Source organism: Paroedura picta, chromosome 3, assembly GCF_049243985.1.
Source record: "Paroedura picta isolate Pp20150507F chromosome 3, Ppicta_v3.0, whole genome shotgun sequence".
Classification (NCBI taxonomy): Eukaryota; Metazoa; Chordata; class Lepidosauria; order Squamata; family Gekkonidae; genus Paroedura; species Paroedura picta.
The window spans coordinates 144,502,144-144,528,190 of record NC_135371.1 but is presented as its reverse complement, the minus strand read 5'-3'; the positions used below and the strand labels follow the sequence as shown (position 1 = coordinate 144,528,190).

The 26,047-nt window shown below is 45.2% G+C and overlaps 2 protein-coding genes across 5 annotated transcripts in view; both read left to right on the top strand.

Annotated features, from left to right (window-relative positions):
• The window catches only part of CEP112 (centrosomal protein 112), a 336,652-nt gene extending 336,474 nt beyond the window's left edge, over positions 1-178 (top strand). The window contains exon 28 of the mRNA XM_077328382.1: positions 41-178. The gene's annotated coding sequence lies outside the window, so the exon portion shown is untranslated. The remainder of the gene's footprint in view (positions 1-40) is intronic.
• The window catches only part of AXIN2 (axin 2), a 50,568-nt gene continuing 24,607 nt past the window's right edge, over positions 87-26,047 (top strand). For 2 of the 4 annotated variants that reach the window (XR_013229510.1, XM_077328387.1), the window contains exons 1-3: positions 87-236; positions 2,326-3,259; positions 9,297-9,437. Coding sequence is in view for 3 of the 4 variants with exons in the window: in XM_077328387.1 (XP_077184502.1) it covers positions 2,436-3,259; positions 9,297-9,437 (965 nt within the window). In the remaining variant the exon portion in view is untranslated. Of the gene's footprint in view, positions 237-362; positions 424-539; positions 563-2,325; positions 3,260-9,296; positions 9,438-26,047 lie in introns of those variants that run through there. The other 2 variants (XM_077328388.1, XM_077328389.1) reach the window with 2 other exon arrangements.

Sequence of the window (26,047 nt, the reverse complement as noted above, 5' to 3'; positions counted from 1 at the left end):
TTTTTTTTTTTTTTACTATCGCCTGCCATGGCGAAGCCAGAGTGGAGTTGGAAGATGAAAATATAAGTGGAGGAATCGGCGCGGCGCTGCGGATTACTTTTGTCCCTTCCCTAGGAAAGCTCTGAGGGAGGCGGATCGGATCGGGGGGCTGCTTAAGGAAGTACCGCGCGCCCAGTTTGTGGAGCCCCCCCCCCGAAAAAAAACAACAAAAACCCACCCAAGCTGCTGGATCGATGGTAAGTTGCAAAGGGGGGGGGGAAATGTCTCTGATCCGAGCGCAACCTCTCCTCCTCTCCCCCCCCCCTCCCCGGTTCCCGGGTTGCTTTGATGTGCCCTCGGCTGGGGCTTTGAAGTTGTTGAGGAAAGCTATTTATGTGTTAGTTATTACGAGCGAGCGGAGGCTGGAAAGAAGATAGAGCCGCGGTTTGTATTATTAATAATATATATTTATACATACTAGTTCGAGCCACAACAACAACGCCGAGGTCTTGAGAAGGGGGCAATCTGGCGGCAGGGTTGGGTCCTTTACAGACCCCCCCCCCAAACATCTCGCCCCGGTAAAGTAAGGAGGGCTTTCTTCTTCTTTTTTTTCTTTTAAAGACGTTTTTGGGTTTGTAAGGGCGGCGTGGCAGTGGCGGGGAGTTAGAGATGTGGGATGCATTTTTGTTTGTCCGTAGGATGTCGTGAGGATGCGATGTCTTTCTCTCCCCCCCCCACCCCCACGCACCCTTCCCACTTCGATCAGCACCCGCCTGTGAACTCTGAAGAGGCATGGCATGCTTCCTTAAGGGTCAGTTGCTACCCAAGACCCGCAGAAAGCAACTGGCTTAGGACTTCTTCTACACCCCCCCCCCCCAATTCCTCCTCTTCGTTCTTGAGATCTCTCCTCGCCCCCCACCCCCACCCCCACCCCCACCCCCACCCCCACCCCCACCCCCACCCCCACTGTCAGTCGCCATTTCTGGAGGTATTTCCTTTAATACTTTCTCAACACCCCCCTCCCCCCCAGGATTACACTTTGACAACGTGGTGGTTCATGGACTGTGGTTTTTTTTTTTTTAATTAAATTGATGATGATTTCTTTTTAAAGACCCTCTGGCCTGGCTTCTGTAAGGTGAGGGGGTAGAGACTGATGCTATAAACCCAGTTTGGAATGTCTGCTCCAATCCTCAGGTGCTCTACAAGCAAGGAGGAGCACTTTCTTCCACCCCCCCCCCCACCCCCAATAACCTTTGAAACCCCAGCTCTTGAAAGATTTGGGGAAAGAGGGGATTCAGGAGATTAATGTGTGTGTTTTTATTGGAGATGGTATGTAAGGTGTTAGGATGGGTGAAGGAAACTGGGAACTGCCTGGCTCTTCTGGTTTAGTTTTGGACTCTTCACATGTCAGTTACCTTTTTTATTGGATGGATGTTTTTTATCAAAAGGCCAAGGTTTACAATGCTAATATTCCACTCTGCAGCTTTGAGAAGGGTATTGGGAAGAACCACAAAACCTCCTCAGAAGATGTTGCTTGGTTCATCTTAAGGAAAGACCTAACAGTGTGAAAATAGCGGGGGGGGGGGGGGAATGCCAGTCACTCCCTTCCAATAGCTTTACTGTGTGGGTGTCTTTTGACAAAAAATGTATCCCTTAACCTAGTCTATGACATCTGTTTGAAGGTTGAGAGTTCAGTAAAGAGGCAGACCAACCCTGTGGTCAAGATTTCTCTTGCACACTTTCTCAACACACTGTTTCAAAGGAGCATCCAGCCTTGTACATCGAAGGGTTTCTGGTGATCATAATCTAAATGTTTAAGGAGTTGAAGGGGTGTGGGGGGGGGAATGAAAACCAGATGCTGAGGAAAGCACATTTTGTTCTTTGCCTTGAGTTATCTACAAAAGGGAAGGAGGAAGGCAAAAAAAAAAAAATTGGAAGGAATTTTTGGTGCAGAATGGTTTTAGCAACATAAGGGATTCAACATTGTTCCTGAGACTTTTCAGATGTTATCATTAGAAGGAGGGATAGTTTCAAGAGGGATTTTTCCTTCTGCGTGTTTTGATTTTTATAGGCAATGCAATAATTAAGAGTTCACTTTTTATGTTTCCAATTCCCCACCCCACCCCCTTTGCTCTCCCCACACCAAAGTTAAAAGTGTGCCTAGAGTTCACGCTTTCCCTTTGAAACAGCTATCTGATACTTTCAATTAGCGCTGCAGATAGCTTGGGGTTGCCTCTTTATTTCAATGGGAAGAGTTGAAAAGCCTGTTTATTTTTTTTGTCTTTGAAGTTGGGTGGATCTGGTTTTGATTAGATCAATACTCCCCCCCCCCTTTTTTTTTCCAAGAGAGAAGAGTCAGAGGATCCCCTGCTGACTTGAGAAAGAAAAGCGAGAGGCAGGCAGATTACTGAGGAACTTGAAAAGAAAAGGCCTCGCCAGAAGGAACTTCAGGAGCCATGAGCAGCGCGGCATTGCTGACTCGCCTCCCAGACCCCAGCAGCAGCTTCAGAGAGGATGCCCCTCGCCCCCCTGTGCCAGGGGAAGAAGGAGAGACATCATGCCACCTGCCTGCCAGCTTGTTTGCCCTGAAAAATCAAACCTTCAAGGCCATGTCAATTTCTTCCACGCCAAGGAGGAATCAGGATGGTCTTGGGGAGCCAGAAGGAAGTGCATCTCCAGACTCCCCTCTTGCACGATGGACCAAATCCTTACATTCTTTACTGGGAGATCAAGATGGTGCCTATCTATTTCGGACCTTCCTGGAAAGGGAGAAATGTGTGGATACCTTAGACTTCTGGTTTGCCTGCAATGGCTTCAGGCAGATGGACCTTAACGATACCAAAACTTTGAGAGTGGCCAAAGCTATATACAAAAGGTACATTGAGAACAACAGCATTGTCTCCAAACAACTCAAGCCTGCCACAAAGACCTACATAAGGGATACTATCAAGAAGCAGCAGATAGATTCTATAATGTTTGATCAGGCACAGACGGAGATTCAGACTGTGATGGAGGAAAATGCTTACCAGATGTTCTTAACTTCTGATGTGTACCTCGAATATGTAAGGAGCGGGGGAGAAAATCCTGCTTATGTTAACAGCAATGGACTGGGGAGCTTACAAGTGGACTGTGGCTATCTGCCTACACTGAATGAAGAGGAGGAGTGGAGCTGTGCGGATTTTAAAGACAAACTTTTGCCGTCTGTCATTGGGCTGTCCAGTAAGATGCTGAGGGCAACAGCAAGCATCCGAGCTACAGAAACTGTGGAGAATGGGTTCAGGTAAGATACCGGGTTTTGGAATGGCTTTGAGTCTGGTCACACCTGAGGCTTACAAAGTAGATATGTATGTACATCATGAGTAGAACTGGCAAAGAAACATCTTATGAGCCTTAAAAACAAACAAATGAAAAACCCCACTGGAATTTTATTTCTGGTTTGGAGGAAAGGCTGTGTTTCTTCCTGTTAAAGAAAAGAGGTACATTGTGGTTTATAGAACCCACCAGTTCTTGAAGCTCTTTTAGACATCAAAAAAAACCCAAACTTCAAAGTGACTCTTGTTCTTTAAGACATGTGTTAATTGTTACTACTTTGAACCACATTAAGAGGGACTGGGAAGAGCACCATCTAGGCATGCAGATGAGTAATGAAATACTAGTTTGCCAACTTCATCCCCAGTCAGTGTTGAAATAATGTGGATTACATGTAGAAAATGGGAAACAATTATGCAGTGAGGGAGCAGGAGACTGCATGTTGTAGAAACCTGTGTTACTTAAGAAAACAGTATGAAAAGTGTACATTTTTTTCAGGGAGCATTCTGTAATTGCTTCGTTTCCCAGCCCTTACGTTTCAGGCATAGGGTAGTGGCAGGGGCAGTTGTTGTGTATGTGTGTGTTCCCAATTCAGGTTCTTTGAAAACATGATTCTGTGCATCAGTGTGCTTTTCTTGTATAGGCTGACAAAAGTGATCAAGAGGGGTGCTTCATAAAATACCCAACATCATACTCATCAGAGCACAATCTGCTGATTATTCTTTCTCCCCCACCTCATTTCCCCACAATGGAGAACCTGCTGTCCCTCTCTGTTGTGTATATTCTGTCTTGCTTTAGGAGTTTCTCAATCTGGTAAGTGTTTGACATCTGGTTTACAGGAATTTCTGTGAGTGTTTCTGTGATTAATGGACATCAGAGTGCTTCAGGCATCTCTGCTATTTTCAGCTTGTTTCAATGAGGGCCTGCCTCTAAGAGGAGGGTTCTTGTATTGCATCTGATTTGTTTCTTGTATGCCCTTCAGAGGAGAAGCAGTGATTTTGCTCTCTTCCAGCAGTGGAGTTGGGGAAACAGCTGGTTTTGATTTGGCTCTCGCTCACACCAGTACAAGTCTGGAGGGGCTCTGGACATCTTGAAGAACTTCTTCCAGTGGTTACCTGTGTGAAGGATATCATTTGGTTTCACAATACAATTGGTTTCATTTCTGTTGTGGGCTATGCTTCAGTAAAGGATCTTAGTAATTTTTCTTAAGCAAAGGCAAGTTTATGTATTTTGTAGCCCTAACCAAGTACTTTTTCCCAGTGGGCCTCAAATATTGTGACCTCCACCAGTTGCATGACTGACAACTATATCCCACTGTCCTGAAGGATTTAAGCAGTTTTTCCTTCCCACTCTATCCCCCCACCCTGTCATGATGCAGGAGGTAGCAGTGGAACTTCCAATTTTATTACAGCTCCCTGCCTGAAAGCATGACTTCAGTGTTTTGGCCACTTGTTGTTTCTAAAGTAGAACTCAAGAAACCATACTCTTTTCAGTGGTTGAAGAAGCTTCACTTGAGTCTGCAGACATCCAGTCAGTGCATTCTTTTGATCAGCAATATTAAGTGATCTTTAATGATGATCCTATTCAATGCTTACATATAAAGCAAATATGTAGCTTACCTCACACTGCTTTCCAAAGAGTTGTTTTGATCCTCTCTGTATGTACTGTATTTACTGGCAAAAAGAGCTGGACTTACACATGCAGAGAATTCTATTGTGTAGTCATGAGACAACTCAGTATATCCCAATCTCAGTTCCTCAGCTAGAAAATGGGAATAATGTCTCCCAAGGAGGGAGTAGGTATGATCTCAGTAACAACTGTTAAGTCCTTTAAGAGTTAGAAGCACTATATACATTGGTAGCAGTGACTTGTGGTCCAAGATCTCATAATGATGTTGCCCCAAGGCGCTAATTGAGAAGCCATTTTCAACTTCTCCTTCACTATTTTCAGTCTGTGGGTGAATGAATATGCCTTTCCCCTTGGCTGGCGTCTGTTCCCCGCCCCCATGTAAGACAATCTCCATGTAGACTCCATGATGGAGAAGTTTAGAAACAGATCCTTTACTTGTGCTGTTATAAAAGATACCCTGAACAGATTATTCCATCTCCTCTTGTGATACAGACTGTTACCTAACATGGCCACTTTATACAGCTTCAGAAGCACAAGACACTTTTTCATGGTGGGGTGGGGTGGTGGCTCAGTGCTAGAGCATCCGCTTGGCATGCAGAAGCCTTGATGACCCATTGATCTGATTCAGTGCAATGCAATTTCATTTGCTGTTGTGAGAACAGCCATTATCTGACAGCTGAAAACACTTACCATATTGAGGCAGAGGACATGTTTTGAGTGTGTGCGCATGAGAAATGTGCATGAAAGACCACTGCATTGCACAGGAATTTAAAGTCCTTGAAAGCAAACTTGATAGCATATGGCTACAATTAAATTGTAGTGTGGTCAAAAGTAACTTTATGAAAACATCCCTAATTGGTTTACTTAACATATATGCAGGTTTTCTATACAGGTCTCTCTTAACAAGGCAAACTTAGGGCTTTCTCTTCCCTTCCCCCATCTGTTAGGCAAATGTTTATCTCTACGCACTTGGTCCAAGTTCTGAAAACGTTATTTTTCTCTAACACCTTGGATTTGAGCTTTTATGTGGACTGATCCTGAGGTTTGTTTTAAATGCATTGAACTTGGGTTGAACAAAAAGTCTTACTTGAAACTTGAGGAAATGAACATACTAAATGGCCTCTGGACAGCTACTGAAGGACTTCTCCTCCTCCTCCCGTAGGGATGCAGTGTAAGCACAACAAAACAGTTACGGCTGCCTTAGTATGAGAGAGGCTGGAGCTTTGCATGTTCTTTAAAAGGAAGGCTTGTCGGAGCCACTTAATGAGCAGGGCTGGTTCTGTACAGATGGTGAGCATCTTGAAACCAGATACTTTATAACAATAAGCCTAATGGGCCTGGGTTTTGTTAAAGCAGGACATGAAACAGTTTCAAGGAGAGCAATAAAAAGTAAAGACTTCAGTCTTCCCTTTGCCCACACCCCCATCACTAGCAGTGCCCTAAAGAATGTCATTGGGACTTTACAAACATGCATGCCTCCTCAGGAGGGTCAGAATCCTTAGCTCAGGTACAAAATTTAGATTCCCCCCCCCTTTCTTTCCAGGTAGTGTAACTATGCTTTCAATTGGAAACATGTGGGGCTGAGCTTTCCTTTAGATCTGAGTTCTTTCTTCCCTTACTCTTTGCTATCTCCAGCCCCCCCTTCAGGTGTCTTGATCTTGCTACTGAAATATCTTTGTGTGCTTTGGAAAAGATGTGATCCCAGCTGTGCTTAAATGCCTGATTCTTTTGCAGCATGGCCTCCTGCAAAGGTCAGTTTGAGATGGAGGCCTAGAACTTCAGTCATGCTGTTTGCAGTCATAACTTGAAGAGCTGTCTGTCTCTGTGTCTCTCCTTCCATCTCTCATCCCCTTTCTTTGCTTAAGCCTTTGCAAAGACTGATGTCCCCCCCCCTCGCCCATGAAATGAAGGAATGCAACACAGCAGGGGAGTAAGGGGAGGGCGGGAGGACTTGTTTGAGAGAAAGCCGAGGAAAGACTACTGAGGAGGTCGAAAGTGGGTAACCAGGGCAAACAGAGACAAAGAGACTAGAAGACTGGTGGAAGAGGAAGGGCTGCTTTTCATAAAGCCAGTCAAACTGCTCATTTAAATCAAGCTTTACCTCCTCCAACTGGCTTGGTTTTTTTCAAGCCTCTCTTTAATGGTTTGTCCTTAAACAACAACAACAAAAAAAAAACCTTAGTAAAAGATGATGCCACCCAACCCTTTCCCATGCCTCCCAAGTTGCTTGGAAGTGACTCTTTAATTTTACCTCCGTGTCTCAGTTAAAACTGAATGCCATGGTCTTGTTTGGTCAGGGTTGCCAATTCCACATTTGTTTAAAATTAGGGATGTGGCCTGACTCTGGGGTGTCTGCCCTGTCAATTGTTGGGGACAGGAGATGGATATGTGTTTGAAAACAAGATGCGTCCTCCTGATGAGGAGCATCTGGCTGCCATAGCTTGTGTTCTGTGCATATTATGTGTGTGCATTGAAAAATGATGCTGTGTGAGAGCTTTTAATGTTTTCAGCAGTAAGCAGTTGTCACAGTCCTGTAGACACTGGTGCACTGAATCATGTCTTGGGCTTGGAGTGTAGTTACTGAATAGAGACTATAGAGGTCTAATCTTGCATCTCCCCCTGTTTTTGCGGCCATAGTGGAGTCACATAAGCAAAGGAGAAATAGGTGACAAGGGTCGTTAGTGGAAATACAAATCTGAAAGTTTATTTTGCAATGTTCTTGCTTCTGAATTGGTCTAGAGAAGATTTATCCCGAAGGCACCAATGGACATATTGGGTTACAGTTTTGTTTGTTTTGCAACAATCTTTAACATGTCTGTTAACAAAATTTGAGTCCAATAGCAGTGTGAGCTTTCAAGCGCAGTCATTTTTTGAGATGTGGTAGACTCTCCAAGGGAGTTGGTTTCTTCTCTCACTTTGATGTACCATCAAGTCATAGCCAACCTCATAGGATTTTCAAGGCAAGAAATCAACAGAGGTGGTTTGCCATTGCCCTCCTCTCTACTTCCTTGGTGGTTTCTCATCCAAATACTAACCATAGCTTATCCTGCTTAGCTCCAGAGATCTGACAAGATTGGCCTAGCTGGGGCCATCCAGGTCATGGCTAGCTTAGAACCCCTTAATCCAAACCTGAACATCACACTAAAATATGATGAGTTTTTAATATTTAAGGCGAGGGATTGGGTTAACCCTAGTCCTTGCAAGGTACCTGTAAGGCCTAAGGACACTGGTTGCATTCATGACTGAGATTTGAATCTTGGGTATCCCCAGCTCATTTTTCAGCTAGTTGTTTATTTTTTCCCATTTTCCTGTAGAACAGGGGTAGTCAAACTGTGGCCCTCCAGATGCCCATGGACTACAATTCCCATGAGCCCCTGCCAGCAAATGCTGGCAGGGGCTCATGGGAATTGTAGTCCATGGACATCTGGTGGGCTGCAGTTTGACTGCTCCTGCTACAGAAGAACAAGCATATGCACATATAAAGGCTTAAATGGGAAGCCGAACTTTAAACTGAAAGGAAAAGATACTAATTTAATTTGGAAAGTTAAGTAATGGAGCAAGTTGGTAAGGAAATCTCAGGGTTTTTATCCCTTTGAGATCTGAACATGTAAACCTGTCATGGTGTGTTTCAGGCATGTACTATTCTACCATGCAGAAACAGCTAGATGTGACCTGTGATGCAAAGCGTTAATGGCATTTATACCCTAATTAAAGTTCTTCTAAAATGTCCTAGTCTTTCAAAGTAGTTGGCTTGTTTTGGTTTAAATGGCAACTGTTCTCAGTAAGTTCCTATGTGAACATTCAAAAAGATGTTGATATTGGAGTTGCATTGCATGATAGCTTTCTCGCTGCCACATAGAAACCTGTATTAATCTTTGAGACCCAGGCGGGAGGGTAAGCTTGTGAACAAATACAATATACCTCTCCTTCTCCCCATTTCCAAAGCCTTAACCTTTCAAAGGCTTATTTTGACCCCTGGTGGGGAATATCCATGCAGGATCTATGGTCCCACTGCATACTGAACTGCCCTCAAGCTTGCTCTCCATGTGGGTCTTTCCAAGATGCAGCTGCAAAGAGCTCAGTACTGTGGGTCAATCATCTTAAGTGGTGCAATTATTGGTTTCTTCACAGTATTAACATGAGAGTGCACAGTTAGAACTGCACTTGAAATTCTTTGCAACAAGCAGTGTGCAGAAAGCTTGATCCTAGACACTTCTGCCTCCAAGAGAGTTCCAGAGTAATTGCGATGGAAAGTTTCTAGAATTGGGGAAGTTTGTTTTGTGTGCTTTGTCCTCATCTCATTACTTTTTGGTCTTTCCATTGTGACTCTTCCCTGACTGCAGAGAGTAACCAGGTTCCCACTTTTTCTGTGTCCGTAGGTCTTTCAAGAGGAATGATCCTGTTAACCCTTACCATGTCAACTCTGGCTATGTCTTTGCTCCAACCACTAGTGCAAACGATAGCGAAATATCTAGTGATGCTTTGACTGATGATTCCATGTCAATGACAGACAGCAGTGTGTAAGTATCCCCTGAGATGAACTTGAGAGAAATATGTTGTTATACACATATATTTTAAAATAACCTTTGGCTCCCTTGGGTTTAATTAGAGGCCAATTAAAATGTTGGAATCTGGTCACACTCCTGATAGACTTTTAACAATCATATTGAATGGTCTGGATCACAGCAGGGTTTTACTGTTTGCTTAATGGTAGGTTTGGCTTCCCCCATTTCCATGACTTTATTTGAGAGTGAATCCTGTTTCCCCAGTGAGACTAGAAATCTAGCCTGTGATCCATGGAATGTATTGACAATCTCATCCCTATATCTACCATCTCAATCTTGCCCTAGCGTTTGTTTTTTGAGACTAGGTTATTATCTCATCTCATTAACAGTCATAAAAAAGAGATTGCTTCCTTTAGGAAGTGTTTTTAAGGAGACTGGTAAATTTACCTATTGATAACCTGAAGAACTAGCAGCCTCTCAGGTCAGATTTAGCTGGGTTTCTTTTACAAGGAGAAATCTGTAGAATAGGATTACAAATATTGTGTGGCTCTCTGGAAGAATGGTGGGGCAGAAGGATCTTATCAAACAATCTTGATCTTTTGAGTATGTGGGAATAAAGAATTCTTAACCAGCCCTAGACAGACTTCTGGGCAATCTCTTGCAAATGGCCTGCACCACTTTTCCCTTCTGTCTCCCCCTCCTCAGTTCCTGTATTTCTGTCCAGTTCGCTTCTACTTTCCTTGGTGATAGAAAATTGAGGTTATTTGGGAATGAAGAACTCTGGAAGAGATTCTCCCCTTATACAGCAGGTTTTTGGGGAAAACTTAGGGCCTTCTCCACATTTAGTTCTGCTTTTAGATAATTGTACTTCAATTTTTATTTGAATTGTATTGCTGCAGTATTTTTGAGGGGCAAGGGTCTAGTATTCTGAATGATCATCACTGAATAATACATCCTGAAGTCTCTGGATGTAAACTTTCCATGATCCCTTTCTTCTTTTTTGATGGATTTTTAAAAAGTTGGCCATGTAGAAAAAGCAAATCCTATCTGTACTTCCCCCCCCCCTCCCACCCTCCGGCTGCCTTCTTATTGAACGATATTGACCTGAAAAGAGCTGCATCACTGTTTTATTCCTCATTGCTGGTTGTGGTTTGTATATGATCATGTGTCAACAGAGCATTCATTGGGTTAGTCATTTCTGGACCAATGTTGGGTCACTTGGGACTTGTGGAGCTGGGATTATACCCTCTCTTCCAGCAATGCCAATTGTAGGGTCTTATATAGATGAGAGCACTGAGTGAAAAATAAAGTGCATGGTGGATGAAAGGCTTAACTGAATCGCTTTCAGCCTATTGTTAGTCTAGGGGAGCTTAGAGGGGATAAGAGGGTGGCAGGCTGCTTTGAAATTTACTTGAACAAGTGAATAGGAGCTCCCCATAAAGCCGTGCATGAAAGGAGCCTGGCTGTTTTTTCCTGCCAAAACAATAGGTGGTACAGGCTGTGAGAAGCAGGGGGAAACTTGCCTGATTAAACTGCTGGGAGCTTCAAGATATGGGGAGGGGTGGGGGTGGGGGTGGGAAGAGAGACAAGGGTTTTAATAGGGCCGCAACAGTGTTATGTCTTCAGCGAGCAACCCTAGGAAAACGCAGAAATTTAACCGTTTCCTGCTTTAAATGAATCTTGAGCTCCCCATCCCTCCCTCCTCTTGAAGCCTTTGAGATGTTTGCATTTCCCTGCAGTTTAGAAGGGAGCAAACCTAAAGACTATTTAGGACCAGAAGAGAGTGTGAGTGCGTGTGTGTGAGTGAGAGACAGACACAGACCCTCTCCTCCTTTTGGAGCTATATAGCTAAATCCCGCACACTCTTAAACCCATGCATACTGATACACTTGAACAGCTGTTGTCCATCGCAATGACACCAGCATGTGTGTCAAAGTTGTTTTTGTGTTTTTGTGTTTGAATTTCCTTCCCAACTGTGGGTGTGTAGAAGGGAGACAAGAAAAAGGCATTGTTTTTGTACAGAATCAGCTGGTGCCAACTTTGATGCAGGAGCCATTGGTATTGTGGTCCTTTTCTGCAGCGTGTGAATGTAAATGGTGCAGCTCTGAAAGTCCAGAATGGCACTAGGTACAGGGCAGCGTCTGTCTCAAATGTGCTTCAAAATCATGCGTGTCTTCAGTTGTGTCTTGTCGTGTGCTTGGAAAACTAGTGGACGGTTCCCCCCCCCCCCCGAATTTATGTTTAATCCCAATAAATTTCTTTTGTCTAATCTCTTTTTGGTGTTGGCCACAAAAGCATTGGGCAAATTTACATTTCTGTTTCCTGATTGATTTTATTATTTGGTTATATCTTATTTATGGATTTACTTTGGACACAGGGGAATACTGCTGAGCCAACTTCAAATATTACCTTATCTCGCAAGCCAGGCTTTTGATGTTGGCGAGATCAGAGGCTCGTTTTCAGAGCCATTGCCAAATGAAGATGGGAGTGAATGCATATGTGCTGGAGTCTGATATTTCAAAAGAAGCACTGAAACTACATTCAGGTTAGGTCAGGCACATCTAAGTCAAAAGGCTAAGATAATTGGCTCAGCTTATATGGCAGCTGACTGGAAGGAAGACTTCAAAACTAGTGGTTCCTCAGAAGCAGATTGGCTAGGTACCAGACTGGTTAGCGAAAAATGTTTATAATTAAAGCATGCTATTCAGTGCTTAAAACGTTGCCATCTTCCTTCAGCCTAGAGTTGGATTTAAATCTCTTCCTTTCACACAGACATCACACCACACCAGAGAATTTAGCACAAGGGTGAGTGTGCTGAAGAAAAGAAGGGGTTTACATGGTCAGAAACTGTAACAGACATTGGAACTATCCTTGTTGTGTTATAAATTGTGCATTGGCTGTGGATAACTGGCTTTTAATGTTTTCAGTGTTCCTCTGGGTGCATCCAATGGCATCTTGCCACTGTTTTGTCTCAGGATATTCTTTGATACAGTGTCTGATTTGTGTCCTACACATTTTCCGAGGGGAATATAGATGGGGCAGTAGTAACTTAACCTCATGGCAAGTCAGTGAGGTAGATCAATGTAAGGAAGAGTGGGAATTAATCCGTGGCCACAAGATGAACTTTGTGGTAGAATGGGAATTTGAATCCAGGAACTCCTCAGTCCTTCTTCCACTTTCCTTTGAAATTTCTTCCCCTCTCTATTTCTCTTAACTTTGTTAAGAGGCAAGTTCATGATTGCTTCTGTTTTTCAGATGAGAAATTGAAGGTGACATAAATTTAGTTAAGACCCCGTGTTAGTCTAGCATTTCAACAGAAATAAAAACCCAGTATTCTTTCCCCTACACCCTATTTAGAAGAAGAAGAAGAAGAAGAAGAGTTGGTTCTTATATGCCGCTTTTCCCTACCCGAAGGAGGCTCAAAGCGGCTTACAGTCGCCTTCCCATTCCTCCCCCCACAACAGACACCCTGTGGGGTGGGTGAGGCTGAGAGAGCACTGATATCACTGCCCGGTCAGAACAGTTTTATCAATGCCGTGGCGAGCCCAAGGTCACCCAGCTGGTTGCATGTGGGGGAGCGCAGAATCGAACCTGGCATGCCAGATTACAAGTCCGCACTCCTAACCACTACACCAAACTGGCTCTCATTTAGCCATGCCTACCATCAAGATGGGAACATGGTATGTAGGGGATCAAGCAGCCTATTTGGATGAACAGAGATCTTCAGGAGAAGCTAAGGGAGAAAAAGGAAATGTTCAAGAAATGGAGGGAAGGACAGACCTTTAAAGAAGAGTATCTGCAGGTTACAAGGCAGTGTAGGTTGGCCACCAGTGAGATCAAAGCTGGGAGTGAACTGAGATTGGCCAGGGAAGCCTACTAGAACAAGAAAAGATTCTTCAGATATGTGAGGAGTATATGAAGCAATAGGCCTGAGAGTGCTCAAAGAACTTTATGAAGAGCTTGTGGAACCTTTGTCCATCATCTTAAGGAAGGTCAGGTAGTTAGGGAACTGGTTAGAGAATCTCACTAAAGAGTAGTTGTCAATATTATTTTATCAGATTGAAGGGAGGCAAGCAGTGGCATGCCAAGAGCTCACTATCAGGTACACTACTCTGGATGAGGGGTTGGAGAGACTCATTATATTTACAGATACCAAACTGGGAAGAGTAGCGAACCCCCCAGAAGATAGAGACTGGGATTCAATGAGATCTGAACAAAGGACAACAAGATGCAATTCAATAAGGATAAGTGCAGAGTTCTACATCTGGATCAACAAAAGATAAAGTATATATACTGGATGGGAGACACTTCTGGGTAGCAGTGTGTATGAACAAGATCTTGGGGTACTTGTGGACTGTAAGCTAAATATGAACAGTGTGATGGGGCAGTAAAGAAGGCAATTGCAGTCTTGGGCTGTATCAACAGAGGCATTACATCAAAACTGCAAGATGTCATAGTCCTGCTGTACAACACATTGGTCAGACTGCATCTGGAATTCTGTGCAGCTCTGAAGGCCTGACTTCAAAAAGGACATGGACAAAACTGAGAGGGTGAAGAGGAAAGTGACGAAGATGATCTAGGGCTCGGGAACCAAGTCCTATGAGGAACGGCTGAGGGACTTGGGAATGTCCAGCCTGGAGAAGAGGAGGTTGAGAGGGGTCACAAATACTGTCTTTATTTGAAAGGTTATCAGAGGAGGGCAGGGAGCAGTTCCTGTGGGAAACAGAAGATAGGACTTGCAGCAATGGGTTTAAACTACATGTAGAATAGTATTGGCTATATATATGGATTTTTTTTTCACAGTCAGTGTACTTCAGCAATGGAATAGGCTGCCTAAGGAGGTGGTGAGTTCCGCCTGTCTGGCAGTCTTTAAGCAGCGTCTGGACAGATACTTATGTGTGTTTTGGGCTGATCCTGCGTTGAGCAGGAGGTTGGAATGGATGGCCTGTATGGCCCTTTCTAACTATGATTCTATAATCTACTTTGCAGGACGAAAGGCCCATGAGTTAACATGCTTAGGAATGTTCTCTCATGTTCTTTTTGGTTTAAATTCCTAGCACCAGCTTCTTGTCTTGCCTTCATTAGTTTGCTGTGAGCTCTTATTTTCTACTCGAAAGTTCCCTTATTTTAAAATATTCTATGCTCTGAATTTGGAAAGCACTCTCATATCCCTCATTAAGAGGGCTCTTTTGGTTTCTCAGGGTTGTTAAGCAATGCCACCAGTCACCAGTCTTTTTGTTTAATTTTAATTAACATCTTCTTCCAAGATAGCTGCTGTTTAAGTGATCCAATTAAAGGGACACCCTCATTTATTCAAATTACTGGGGTAGGGAGTATTCAAAACATTTGGGATGACTGGAGCTCTCAATGAATGGGAGAGGTGGTGTAGCAGGGGCTGAGCTGCCATGTGGAGTGGACTTTCTCTGAATTCACATTACCAAGGTTCTGTAAGAGAGTTTTCTTGTGCTGCTCCTTGTCATAAGCAAAACACTTGCCAAATGAAAGGAAATAAAGCAAAATAAGCAAATAGACAATTATTCCAGACCACAACTTTGTTTCCCCCCCCCTTCCTGCTCTTGACAACTCTCGCATATATGTGGGAAATGATTTGAAAACCTGCAGTAGAAGGAAAAGGAATAAGCTTCAGGTTTGCTTGACCCATGGTCAAGAAGAATCCTTGAGCCAAAAGGAGTCCCCTCCCAGTAAAAGTTGGTGATCAGTAAAATCCGTACATGTATGCAAAGTTTCTTTCATAAGGATTTTTGAGTGCAGTACAGTGCCTTCCAGCAGAGCATCTCTAAGTTCTGCTAGGCTCTGATGCCCTAAAGGAAACTTGAAGGAAGGAAGGCCAAAAATGAGATGAAGGGGCCCTTTTCTACAACTCCGTAGGTTGCTTGTGGCTACAGAATCAGAAGAAATCAAAAAAAGGGTTGGACAATTTTCTAGTATACTTTTGAGGGGCAGGAGAGAGGTGATGATACAGGATTTGTTGCTGTTTTTTTTCCTGCAACAAACTGTCATAGAATCCTTCAATCTCAAGGCCAGAAACTTGAAGAGCCATAAGATGAGACTATCCTCCTTTTTCATGGCCTGATACCTTATATATTATTCGGCTAATATATTTGCCCCTCCCTGTTAACAGACATTATTACCTTTGAATAACCCCAGAAGTGGCATGATTGTGCAGAATATGGTTGGGAAGCATAGCTGTGTACCCACCCACCTGGGGCCCTTCCCCCTCCCTGTCCTTCCCACCCCTTCCAGGCCCATCATTGACCATTTTGAAAACCCTTTCCGTGCAGGAAACCCTTCCAGGGTCACCAAGAAACCCCCAGGGTATCATGAAACTCTAGTTGGGAAAGCCAGGTTTACAGGGATAGATTAAAACAATGTGTAACACAATAAAACTAACAAAGCCCACCCTCCCCAGCCATCTCCAGTCTGGTCTGCAGAATTTGCTGTAGGCAGGGTAACATATACCAAGCAAGAATAGAAGGAATGGGGAACTGTTTTATCCAGCTCTTGAAGGCTTGAGGTAGATATTTATTTATCTTACGGTGTGTGTAGTGTAGCCAGGAGATTGTCTGGCAGCCAGGCTAGGGAATGTTTGGAGGTGGTTTCCCATTTCCTGTCTTCACGTCATGATCACTAGTGCTCCTTGGAGGAACTCCATCCAGATCCTTGGGGGTCTCCCACACAAATATTAGCTTCTGAGATGAGATCTGATGGGATTGGCAGGTGAAATTGCACAAATACAAAAGCTGTTTCTAATATTACTCTTGTTACCACTGACACCAGCCAAACCTGTAATGAAGGAATAGCAAATATTTTTTTTCATGCATTAGAAAGATTCTTAGCTTTTCATTTGGGTGTATCTCAGGAGGAAGCAGAGATCTCTTTCTTTATTGCTAGCCAAGTGTTAACATATCGTTGATAATGCTACACGAGTGTGAGTTGGAGGTAATTGTTGCAAAGATTCAAACTGTAATATTTATAATGGAGGAACTCTTTTTATGGACCCACAGAGTTTGGGGCACAGATTGAAAAGTTTGTTGGTTGGATTTCAGTTGAAGTTAAACTGGTACTGAGCATGAACACAATTGGTTGTCTGAATTGCCCCTCCGTCCTCCTCCCTTCAGCTTCACTTGCATAAATCTTAATAAGTTCTGATTTGGTCAAGCTCAAATTTGCAGCAATGTCTAAATGTAAGATTCTTTGCTAGTGGCACAGGTGATGTTGCTTTGTATTGATTCAGACCATCAGCCTGTCAGTATCAGTCTTACCTGTACAGACTGGCAGCAGCTCTACAGGGTCTTGCTGTGAGACTCTAACTGGGCCTTTTAGTTGGAGATGCAGGGGGTTGAACCTGGGACCTCTATATATGAAGCAGATACTCAGCCAACAAACCACTGGCCTGCTCTGAGATTGTTTAGTCCAGTGGTTCTCAACCTGGGGGTCGAACAACCCTTTCACCGGGGGTCACGGCAGGGCAAGAGGCAGAGCAGAACTGAGAAACCCCAGGAAAAAAACAATTTATGTACAATCATCATGAACAATGGATCTTCACATCATTGGTCAGTTTCGGTTTAATTTCTGTGAAAGAACACTTGCATAGTTTTGTGGTTGGGGGTCACCACAACATGAGGAACTGTATTAAAGTGCATTAGGAAGGTTGAGCACCACTGGTTTAGTCCCACAAACTAGAATTCGGAAGCTTGATTTAATCCCAGGGTCGCCTCTGAATTTTGGGAAAGTAAATTCCCATTTGCCAAGGCCCTTCCATTCAGATGACATGAAAAACTGAAGCTGGATCAAATCAGGGAATTTTTAATCAAGCACTTTGTGGGGAGGGAAGTAAGAAAGAGCAAGGCAACAGAGAGGTACAACAAACTGTGTTCATGCCCATTCTCTCAACTGGAATCTGTACACCGCCCGTGGCGCCGCGGGCGCCACGGACTAAATAAAACAGTAAGGGGTTCTGGGGCGGGATGTGTCCGGGATGAGGAAGGGTCCGGATTGGACCCTTCCTCACGACAGACAATCGGAGGGACCAATTGGCAGGCGCGAAGCGCCTGCCGATTGGTCCCTCCGATTCCCAGCCCCAGCAACTGCGAGCCGCGCTCAGCGCGGCTCGCAGTTGCTCCCGGCCTGACGTGGTGAGAGGCGCGAAGCGTCTCTCACCGCGTCAGGCCGGCCCCAAGGAAGCCCCCGCCGCAAACACAACACAAGACTCCAGCCGCCGAGAAGCTGCAGAAAAAAAAAAACACCCCCGGAGGAGCCTTTCGCCGCTAGCGCGACGAGAGGCAGCAGAAAAAAAAACCCCTGTAGGAGCTCCAAGCCGCCGCGCCGACGAGAGGCAGCAGAAAAAAAAAAACCCTGTAGGAGCCTTTCGCAGATCCAACCAGCAGAAAAAAAAACCCCTGTAGGAGCTCCAAGCCGCCGCGCCGACGAGAGGCAGCAGAAAAAAATTAACCCTGTAGGAGCCTTTCACAGCTCCAAGCAGCAGGAAAAAAAACCCCTGTAGGAGCTCCAAGCCGGCACGCCCACGAGAGCTAGCAGAAAAAAAAAACCCTGCAGGAGCCTTTCACAGCTCCAAGCAGCAGAAAAAAAAACCCTGTAGGAGCCTTTCCCAGCTCCAAGCAGCAGAAAAAAAAACCCTGTAGGAGCCTTTCGCAGATCCAAGCAGCAGAAAACAAAACCCTGAAGGAGCCTTTTGCAGATCCAAGCAGCAGAAAAAAAAACCCTGTAGGAGCCTTTTGCAGATCCAAGCAGCAGAAAACAAAACCCTGAAGGAGCCTTTTGCAGATCCAAGCAGCAGAAAACAAAACCCTGAAGGAGCCTTTCCCAGCTCCAAGCAGCAGGAAAAAAAACCCCTGTAGGAGCTCCAAGCCGGCACGCCCACGAGAGCTAGCAGAAAAAAAAAACCCTGCAGGAGCCTTTCACAGCAGCAGAAGAAAAAACCCTGTAGGAGCCTTTCGCAGATCCAAGCAGCAGAAAACAAAACCCTGAAGGAGCCTTTTGCAGATCCAAGCAGCAGAAAACAAAACCCTGAAGGAGCCTTTTGCAGATCCAAGCAGCAGAAAAAAAAACCCTGTAGGAGCCTTTTGCAGATCCAAGCAGCAGAAAAAAAAACCCTGTAGGAGCCTTTTGCAGATCCAAGCAGCAGAAAAAAAAACCCTGTAGGAGCCTTTTGCAGATCCAAGCAGCAGAAAACAAAACCCTGAAGGAGCCTTTCCCAGCTCCAAGCAGCAGGAAAAAAAACCCCTGTAGGAGCTCCAAGCCGGCACGCCCACGAGAGCTAGCAGAAAAAAAAAACCCTGCAGGAGCCTTTCACAGCAGCAGAAGAAAAAAAACCCTGTAGGAGCCTTTCACAGCTCCACGCAGCAGAAAAAAAAAGCACCTCCTGGTGTCCCCTGGGTCCTAGCGCCCATTGCATTCCTGGTTGCAATGGGCTTTCTTGCTAGTCTTGTTATAATGTCTGAGTGCAGCTGTACAGTGGTTTAGAGAAGATGGAATATCAAAAAGCAAAAGAATACAGCCAGTTCAAATATTGATCTGATTTTTTACATCATCCCCACTTCTGGTGTTTTGTTGCTGCCTTGGAAGAGGGAAAAAGAGAGGCATTTTTTTTTTTGTCTGTGTAGCATTCTAGATAGAATTCTGAGAGTTCGGAATGCAATGCCACATCTAAAAAACCCCAGAGCCCACAATAAGTCAGTGAACAAACCTCAAGTCCATGTTAGAGTGGGTGAGTGAACAATGACTTGGGGGGGGGGCTGTTGTTGCCCTTGTTAGCAAGAAACCCCACAACTGGTGATTTGGAGAGATCATGCAGCTTTGATGTAGCACTTCTGCTCTTCTTGCTGCTAGAAAAGACTCCATTTCCCAGTTGGACAATCAGTCATATTTGCAAATCTACTGGGAATAAATGTTTGATCCATGAAAAATGGTTGCTGCCTGTCCAGGCAGGAGATATCAAAATAAATTGAATGTATGCAAATGCAGAATGTCCATTGGGAAATGGGGGTGTCTGTGCTAGAATATCTAGCCAGGTTATTTAAAAGTGACAGTGGCCAGCTGGTATCAAACACTAAGATGGAAAGTGGGGTGGCAATAAAAAGCACAGCTCCAGCCAATTATTAGTTTGAAGAACAGTTGCCCTATGCAATCTTAAGCCGGTGCCATTATTTGGGGCAGAAATAAAGCCGGGGGATCTTTAATCCAAAGTGATACAATCCTTATAACAACGTCTTGAATAAGGTCTTCTCTAATTCACTAATTCAATAAAAACTAGTGGTGGCCCCACAAGGATATGCCAGGGGTGGCGGTGGGAATCTCATTTCTCTCTCCACTCCTATTTGCTGAAGAAGCTCAGTAAGTGATTTCAAGGAAGTCACACACACTCGGCGTAACTTGCCTCACAGGGTATGCCTTGAACCTGGGTCTCCCAGATCTTAGTCTGAACTTCTGACTGCTACAACACACTGGGCTTGGCTGCTGTTGAGCAATGGGAAGCCACTGGGCCCGAGTGAGTCATACAAGCTGGGTGGTATCAAGTCACCTGGTGGTTCCTGCTGGGTTTGGCTCCAATGAGTCCAACATCAAAAGACAAAGCAGCTCTGGAAAGGGTCCTGCACCCTCCTCTTGCCTTTATTGACAGAGTGGAATACTGGCACTGATGTGGTTGCTTACCAACAGCCCCAGGGGACATCCGCTTCTTAAAACTGAAGGCACTCCTTTTATCATTTGGATTTTTTTTAAACAATGCTTTTAATAAAGAATTTATAATTTTGCTGCAAACCTAAGGCATCTTCAAGTTTTTTTTTTTTTAAGCTTTAGCATGTATGTTTATGGCTCGGCTCCAGTCACAGTATTTAAGTGTTCACAAATTTGGCCAGGTTGGCTCTTGGAATATGCAAGTGGGAACCCACAAGGATTGCATCTGATTTCTCCCTCCCCCCTGCTTCCTCTTTCATGAAACCTCTCTCCTCTTACTGCTTCCTTCTCACTTTCCACTCCATAGCTGGTCCACATTTACTTGCCCCTCTGTCTTCAGCTTGCTCGCCTTCCTGACAGCCTCTGCTTAGGAAAATGCTGGCCACTGGGCCAGGCCCACTTGCATGCTAGGGAACTTTCAAGGACTTTTTTTGAGGGGGACATCTCATTTTTTTTTCTGTTTTCCCCTTCAATCTGTCATCAAGAAACCCCAGGGTATCATGAAACTCTGGTTTCTAAATGGGCATGATCATGTTTTAAAGGCACTGGCCCCTTCATTTATTTATTATATTTATATGGAAAATTATGTCCCAGATCTGTGATGTTGGCCACTGGGCCAGGCCCACTTGCATGCTAGGGAACTTCCATGGACTTTTTTTGAGGGGGGCATCTCATTTTTTCCTGTTTCCCCCTTCCTTCTGTCCCTCCTCCTGACAACCATTGTATCCTTTCCTCCCCATGTTCTCCTTTCCAGCTATTCAACAAACTACCTTTTATCAGCCGCCTATCTTCAGCTGTATTTATTATTCCTTTACTTTATTTATATCCTGTCCTTTCCCCGTTATAATCCCCCAAGAGCACTAAGATCTTTGAGTCAACATCTGCTCAGGGTCCCCAGCCCAAAATGAGGGGAAGCTGGCCTTGACCAGGGGCAGGGCTGCTACCCACCCTGAGCAATGCAGAAGCACTGGATATAATTTTAAAAATATTATTGATTATTATTTTTCCTTTCCATCTTCACAATAACCCTTTGAGGTACATTAGGCTGAAATTGTATGATTGGCTCAAATGAAATGAGTGAGCGTGAATATTTGGATCGGGTTCTCTGAAGCTACACCACACTGCCTTTCAGAGGATGGGTACTGTTTAATGGCTGTAAGCAGCCAAGGCCTTATTAGTCATACAAGTCAGGTGGTATCAATTAACCCAATGGCTGCTGTCAGGGCTTTGCCAAAGCAGCCCTGGAAAGGATGCTGACCCTCCCACTGCCTTTTAGTCACAGAAAGTGATCCTGCTGTGCTGTAGTTGTCTACCACAGTCCACTGAGCTAATCTGTTAAAGGTACAGATGGTCCTTTAATAATTTGGGGAGGGTTGCAAAACTTCCATCACTACATTTAAATATCCTCAGATTAGGCCCACTCTCCGATTAGGATGTACGAGGGTGGGGGGGGGGACTGTGAAACTCACACTTTCTTTTTCTGCCTCCCACCCCATCACTGTTTCTACTTCTGTCCCTACCCATCACTTTCCCAGCCTCCCACCTGCTTCCTCTCCCATAGCAGCGGCAGGGGTAGTCCTTCTGGCTGCTCATCTACTTTCTCCTCCCACCAGCAATGGCAGCTCTGCTGGCCACTTACCTGCTTTCTCCTTTCCACAACTGGCTGCCCACCTGCTTCCTCCCACACCCAGCCTGGCATGGCTCCAGGCTCCACCACAGTGTCTACCTCAACCCACTGAGGTAATCTGTTTCTTAAATCTACAGGTACTCCTTTAATCATTTGGGAGAGAACTGCAAAACTCCCATCACCAGATTTAAGCTCACCATGCAAAACAGCAATTTTTCTCACGAGAACTGATCTGTCTGATTTGGATATCAATTGCAACTTAGGGAGATCTCCAGGCACCACCAGGAGGTTGGCAATCTTAGCAAGATTTGGAAATATATTTTCCCAGGGTTGGAAATGACTGCCAGGGCAAGGGAAAACCTGGGAAGAAAGGAATCCTTGTGCAGGATGGATCCAGGTGCAGTAGCTCTTGGCTAAGGAAGGTGGGACTTGGCGATCCCCCAGAATTACAGCTCATCTCCAGACTACAGGGACCTCTATGGTGTACAATGCTATAGAATCCAACCTTCAATCCCCTGTGCCCCTCCCCCCCAGGAGGTGGCCAGAGGTCTCACATATCTCCCAGCTGCATGGCCTGGAAACCAAGGACCTGATAGTGAACAGAAGCTAGGCTAAGGCTGTCCCCTTCCCTCACCAAAGGAGCTGCCCAGTCTCACGCTTCTCCTGGCTGTATGACCCCAAAATTAAGGCCCCAGCAGTCCGTGGTTGCTAGGCTGAAGAAGGCCTCTCTACCGCCCCCTTCCGCCCACACAAGGGCCTGCCTGGTCTCATACTTTTCCTTGCCACAAGGACTGAAATTGAGGCCCTGCCCGTGTAGAGGAGCTAGGCTGAAGCACACCCCTCACACAAAACCAAATAGGTACCCACCTACCCAGCCCCAGGGACTCACCACACACAGCTTCAGCTGCCACCAATACTGGTCAACCATGTGAGAAGAGCCTCAGCCAGCAACATCTCAAATGGCCGGCATCCCTCCACTTCTAATACCCTCCAAACTCATCATTGTCCACTTTGGGAGGGAACAGGTCAGCCTGCCTGTATAAGGGAGGGTTTTTTTTAAATTGGATGCTTTAGGATGCTTTAGGCTGATCCTGCGTTGAGCAGGGGGTTGGACTAGATGGCCTGTATGGCCCCTTCCACCTCTATGATTCTATGAATTCCCCAAACCCCAAAATGCAGCAAGAACAGCGGTGCACCAATGGCACCCCAATGTGCCCCAACATACTATTTGACAATCTTCTATCTAAAGCAGGGGTAGTCAAACTGCGGCCCTCCAGATGTCCATGGACTACAATTCCCAGGAGCCCCCTGCCAGCGAACGCTGGCAGGGGGCTCCTGGGAATTGTAGTCCATGGACATCTGGAGGGCTGCAGTTTGACTACCCCTGATCTAAAGCATCATCCCAACACTGTTTACTTCCTCCATTTTCTCTTCACAGCAACATGTCTGTGACATGGGTTCAGCTGACATGGGTTCATGTCTGTGAAATGGGTTCAGTTCGGCATTCCCAAGGTCACCCGGTGGCGTCTTGTAACCAAGTATGGATCTGAAACTGGCTCTCCCAGGTCTTAGTCAGTCATTCTTAACTACTGCATCATGCTGACTCTTTACACTGGACATGGCTTGTGTAGAAGCGATCTTGCCTCTGTAAGCTTTCTAAATGTGCATGATCATGTTTTAAAGGCACATTTATTTATTATATATTTATATACTGCCCTCCCTGGAGGCTCATGAGGAGGCTCATACATCATAGGATCATGAATGTGGGGTCATGAAGTGCTGGTGTGCTGACATAAATGAGCAAAGGACACAAGGTAAATACATTTAAATGTGACTGGCTGTTTCCCTGTAGCTGATGCCATGCATACATCAGCCTTTAAAGAGGAAGGAGAATGCACAGAGTGCTCACAGAGTTGCTACAAGGATCTGGTATGAAAGCTCTTTCCAGGTGTTTTTTCCTGTCCTTGTGGAACAGCACCAAACGTATAGTGCATCTAATTCTACAAGTAGGTCATTAACTGGACGTGCAGTGGGTGGCTATTGCTATAACTTCCTACTACTACAGAACCAGCTCTTCTTCTGTGGTTTATTTTGCATCTTGCACTGGGCTAACAGTTCCCAACTGCAAGCTTTTTCCAAAGCGGGAAATTACAGTGGTTTCAGCAGAAGGCTCAGGTAACTTGTAGGGAAGGATCCACTGGGGCTTGTCGTTGAGCTAGAAACAGCTAAGCCAGAGTTACTCTGCATGGCACATCTGTTCACAAGATCAGGGCAGGTTATTAGTGCATTGAAGTTAAAGTACAATCCCCTTCTTGCACTTTGACACTCAAGACTTTTGGGTCTGTGTGTGGTTGCACCATCATCATCAAAATGTATAGCGTGCTTTAGATCAGTGGTCTGCAACCTTTTACAGGTTGCAGACCGGCGGCAGCAGGGAGGGCGATTGCCCGGCTGTGCGTGCGCGGCTGAAAATGCGCGGCCCAGTGGTTGGGGACCACCGCTTTAGATGGTTCAGACCACTTCATGTATATGGACCAGGTGATTCCTTGCAGCAACTCAGTGGGAAGAACCCAGATGAATAGGTAGTAACTGCTTGCCTAAGGCAGCCTAATAAATTGACTTGATAAATTTGAACCAGGGACTGCCCTATTTCTTAGCTCTGTTAGATATCCTACTCCACAACTGTAGCCAGGAAGCAGAGAAACTCAAGTTGTCTAAGATGCTGGCCTGTTTTAAAATTTACATGAGCTAGAAGAAAGCTCAGAGCCCAGTTAACTCGCAACAACTGCTGAAGTGGGAAGATGCAAGGTAACTAACCACTATCAAGATTTGTATAGACTTCAATTCCTTTGAATGTGAGGTTTTTCACAACACAGAAATTTCCCTGCTCTTCCCATCACAGTGATAGGCTTCATGCACATCAGGGCATTCATCATAGCTTTATCAGAAGCAGTTATCACCTCTGAAGGCCCTATCTCCATTGATGGCAAAGGAGACATGAAGAAATAAAGGGAGTGTGTTTCATCCACTTCTCTTAATTGGCTGCACACCAGGAAAGAGTGTTTGCACTGCTTGTAAATGTTCTAGTTAGAGTGCTGGCTCTATAAGGTTCTATGGCAGCTATGCCCAGGGTTTCAAGCATGAGAGCCAATGTGATATAGTGGTTAGAGCAGCTGTTTTCAACCTCTTCCCCATGGAGGAACCCCTGGATTTGTTCAAACTTTGCCCCCCTCTCAAACACAAAAACCACAAGAGTACTCATGCTCAGGGGGGAGCAATGGAAGAGGCTGGCCCCCTAGCATGTGGCTGAACCCGGTAAGGCGGGAGGGAACATGTTGCGGACCTCCTCTCAAGCTCCCATGGACCCCTGGTTGGGAATCCCTGAGTTAGAGTGTCGGATTGCAAGCTGGGAAATCTACATTCAGTTCCCAGTTCTGCCATAGAAGCTTGCTTGATGACCTTGGACCTGTCATACACTGCCAACTTAACCTAGCTCACGGGGTTGTTATAAAGATAAAATTGAAGAAGGGGAACTATGTAAGTCGCTTTGAATCCCTAAAGGGAACAAAGTCAGAGTATAAATGAAGTAAATACATTGTGTGCATGGTTACATCTTTCAATAAGAAGAGTTGCTGGGTCTCCAGCATCCTAAAAATGTTTTACTATGAATATTATATACTAGTAGGAAATCCCATTTTGAAAACAGGCCATAGAAAGACAGAGGGAGGCAGAAGGGCTCCCATAGACCAGGGCAGGCCTGCCAGTGCGGCCGCCTAGGCCGGTGCAATGGAGCATGACTGGATGGCCCACCCTAGCTCTCCCATTGGCCAGGAGGCCAGGGAGTGCAGAACTCTCATGGCGGAGTGCAGTCAGATGGCCTTCCCTGCCCTCCCGGCAGCCAGGAGGCCAAGGAGCATGGTGCTGCTGCAGCAGAGCACAGCTGGATGGCTGTCCTCAGCTCCTTGGCTTATCTCCTGCTAGCTAGTCTTCCTCATGGCAAGTACGGGAAAGCAGGAGGAGGAGGAAAGGGTGAAAGAACCTCTAATTAGCTCTCGGTGAGGGGTGCTGTTACCCTGTTGGGGGCATGTCCCCCAGTGAGGGCCAATCAGAAGTTCAGAGCTTCATTGGAAGGACCATAAGGTTTTTATAGGTTATGATGTTTATTCCATGTTGCTACCTGCCCAAAGCCTAATGGGCTTGCTGGGCCTGGTGCCATTTGCAAGTACTTAAAATGGTAACACTTCCACAGTGGCTAGGCAGTTACAACACATTGCCTGTGAAT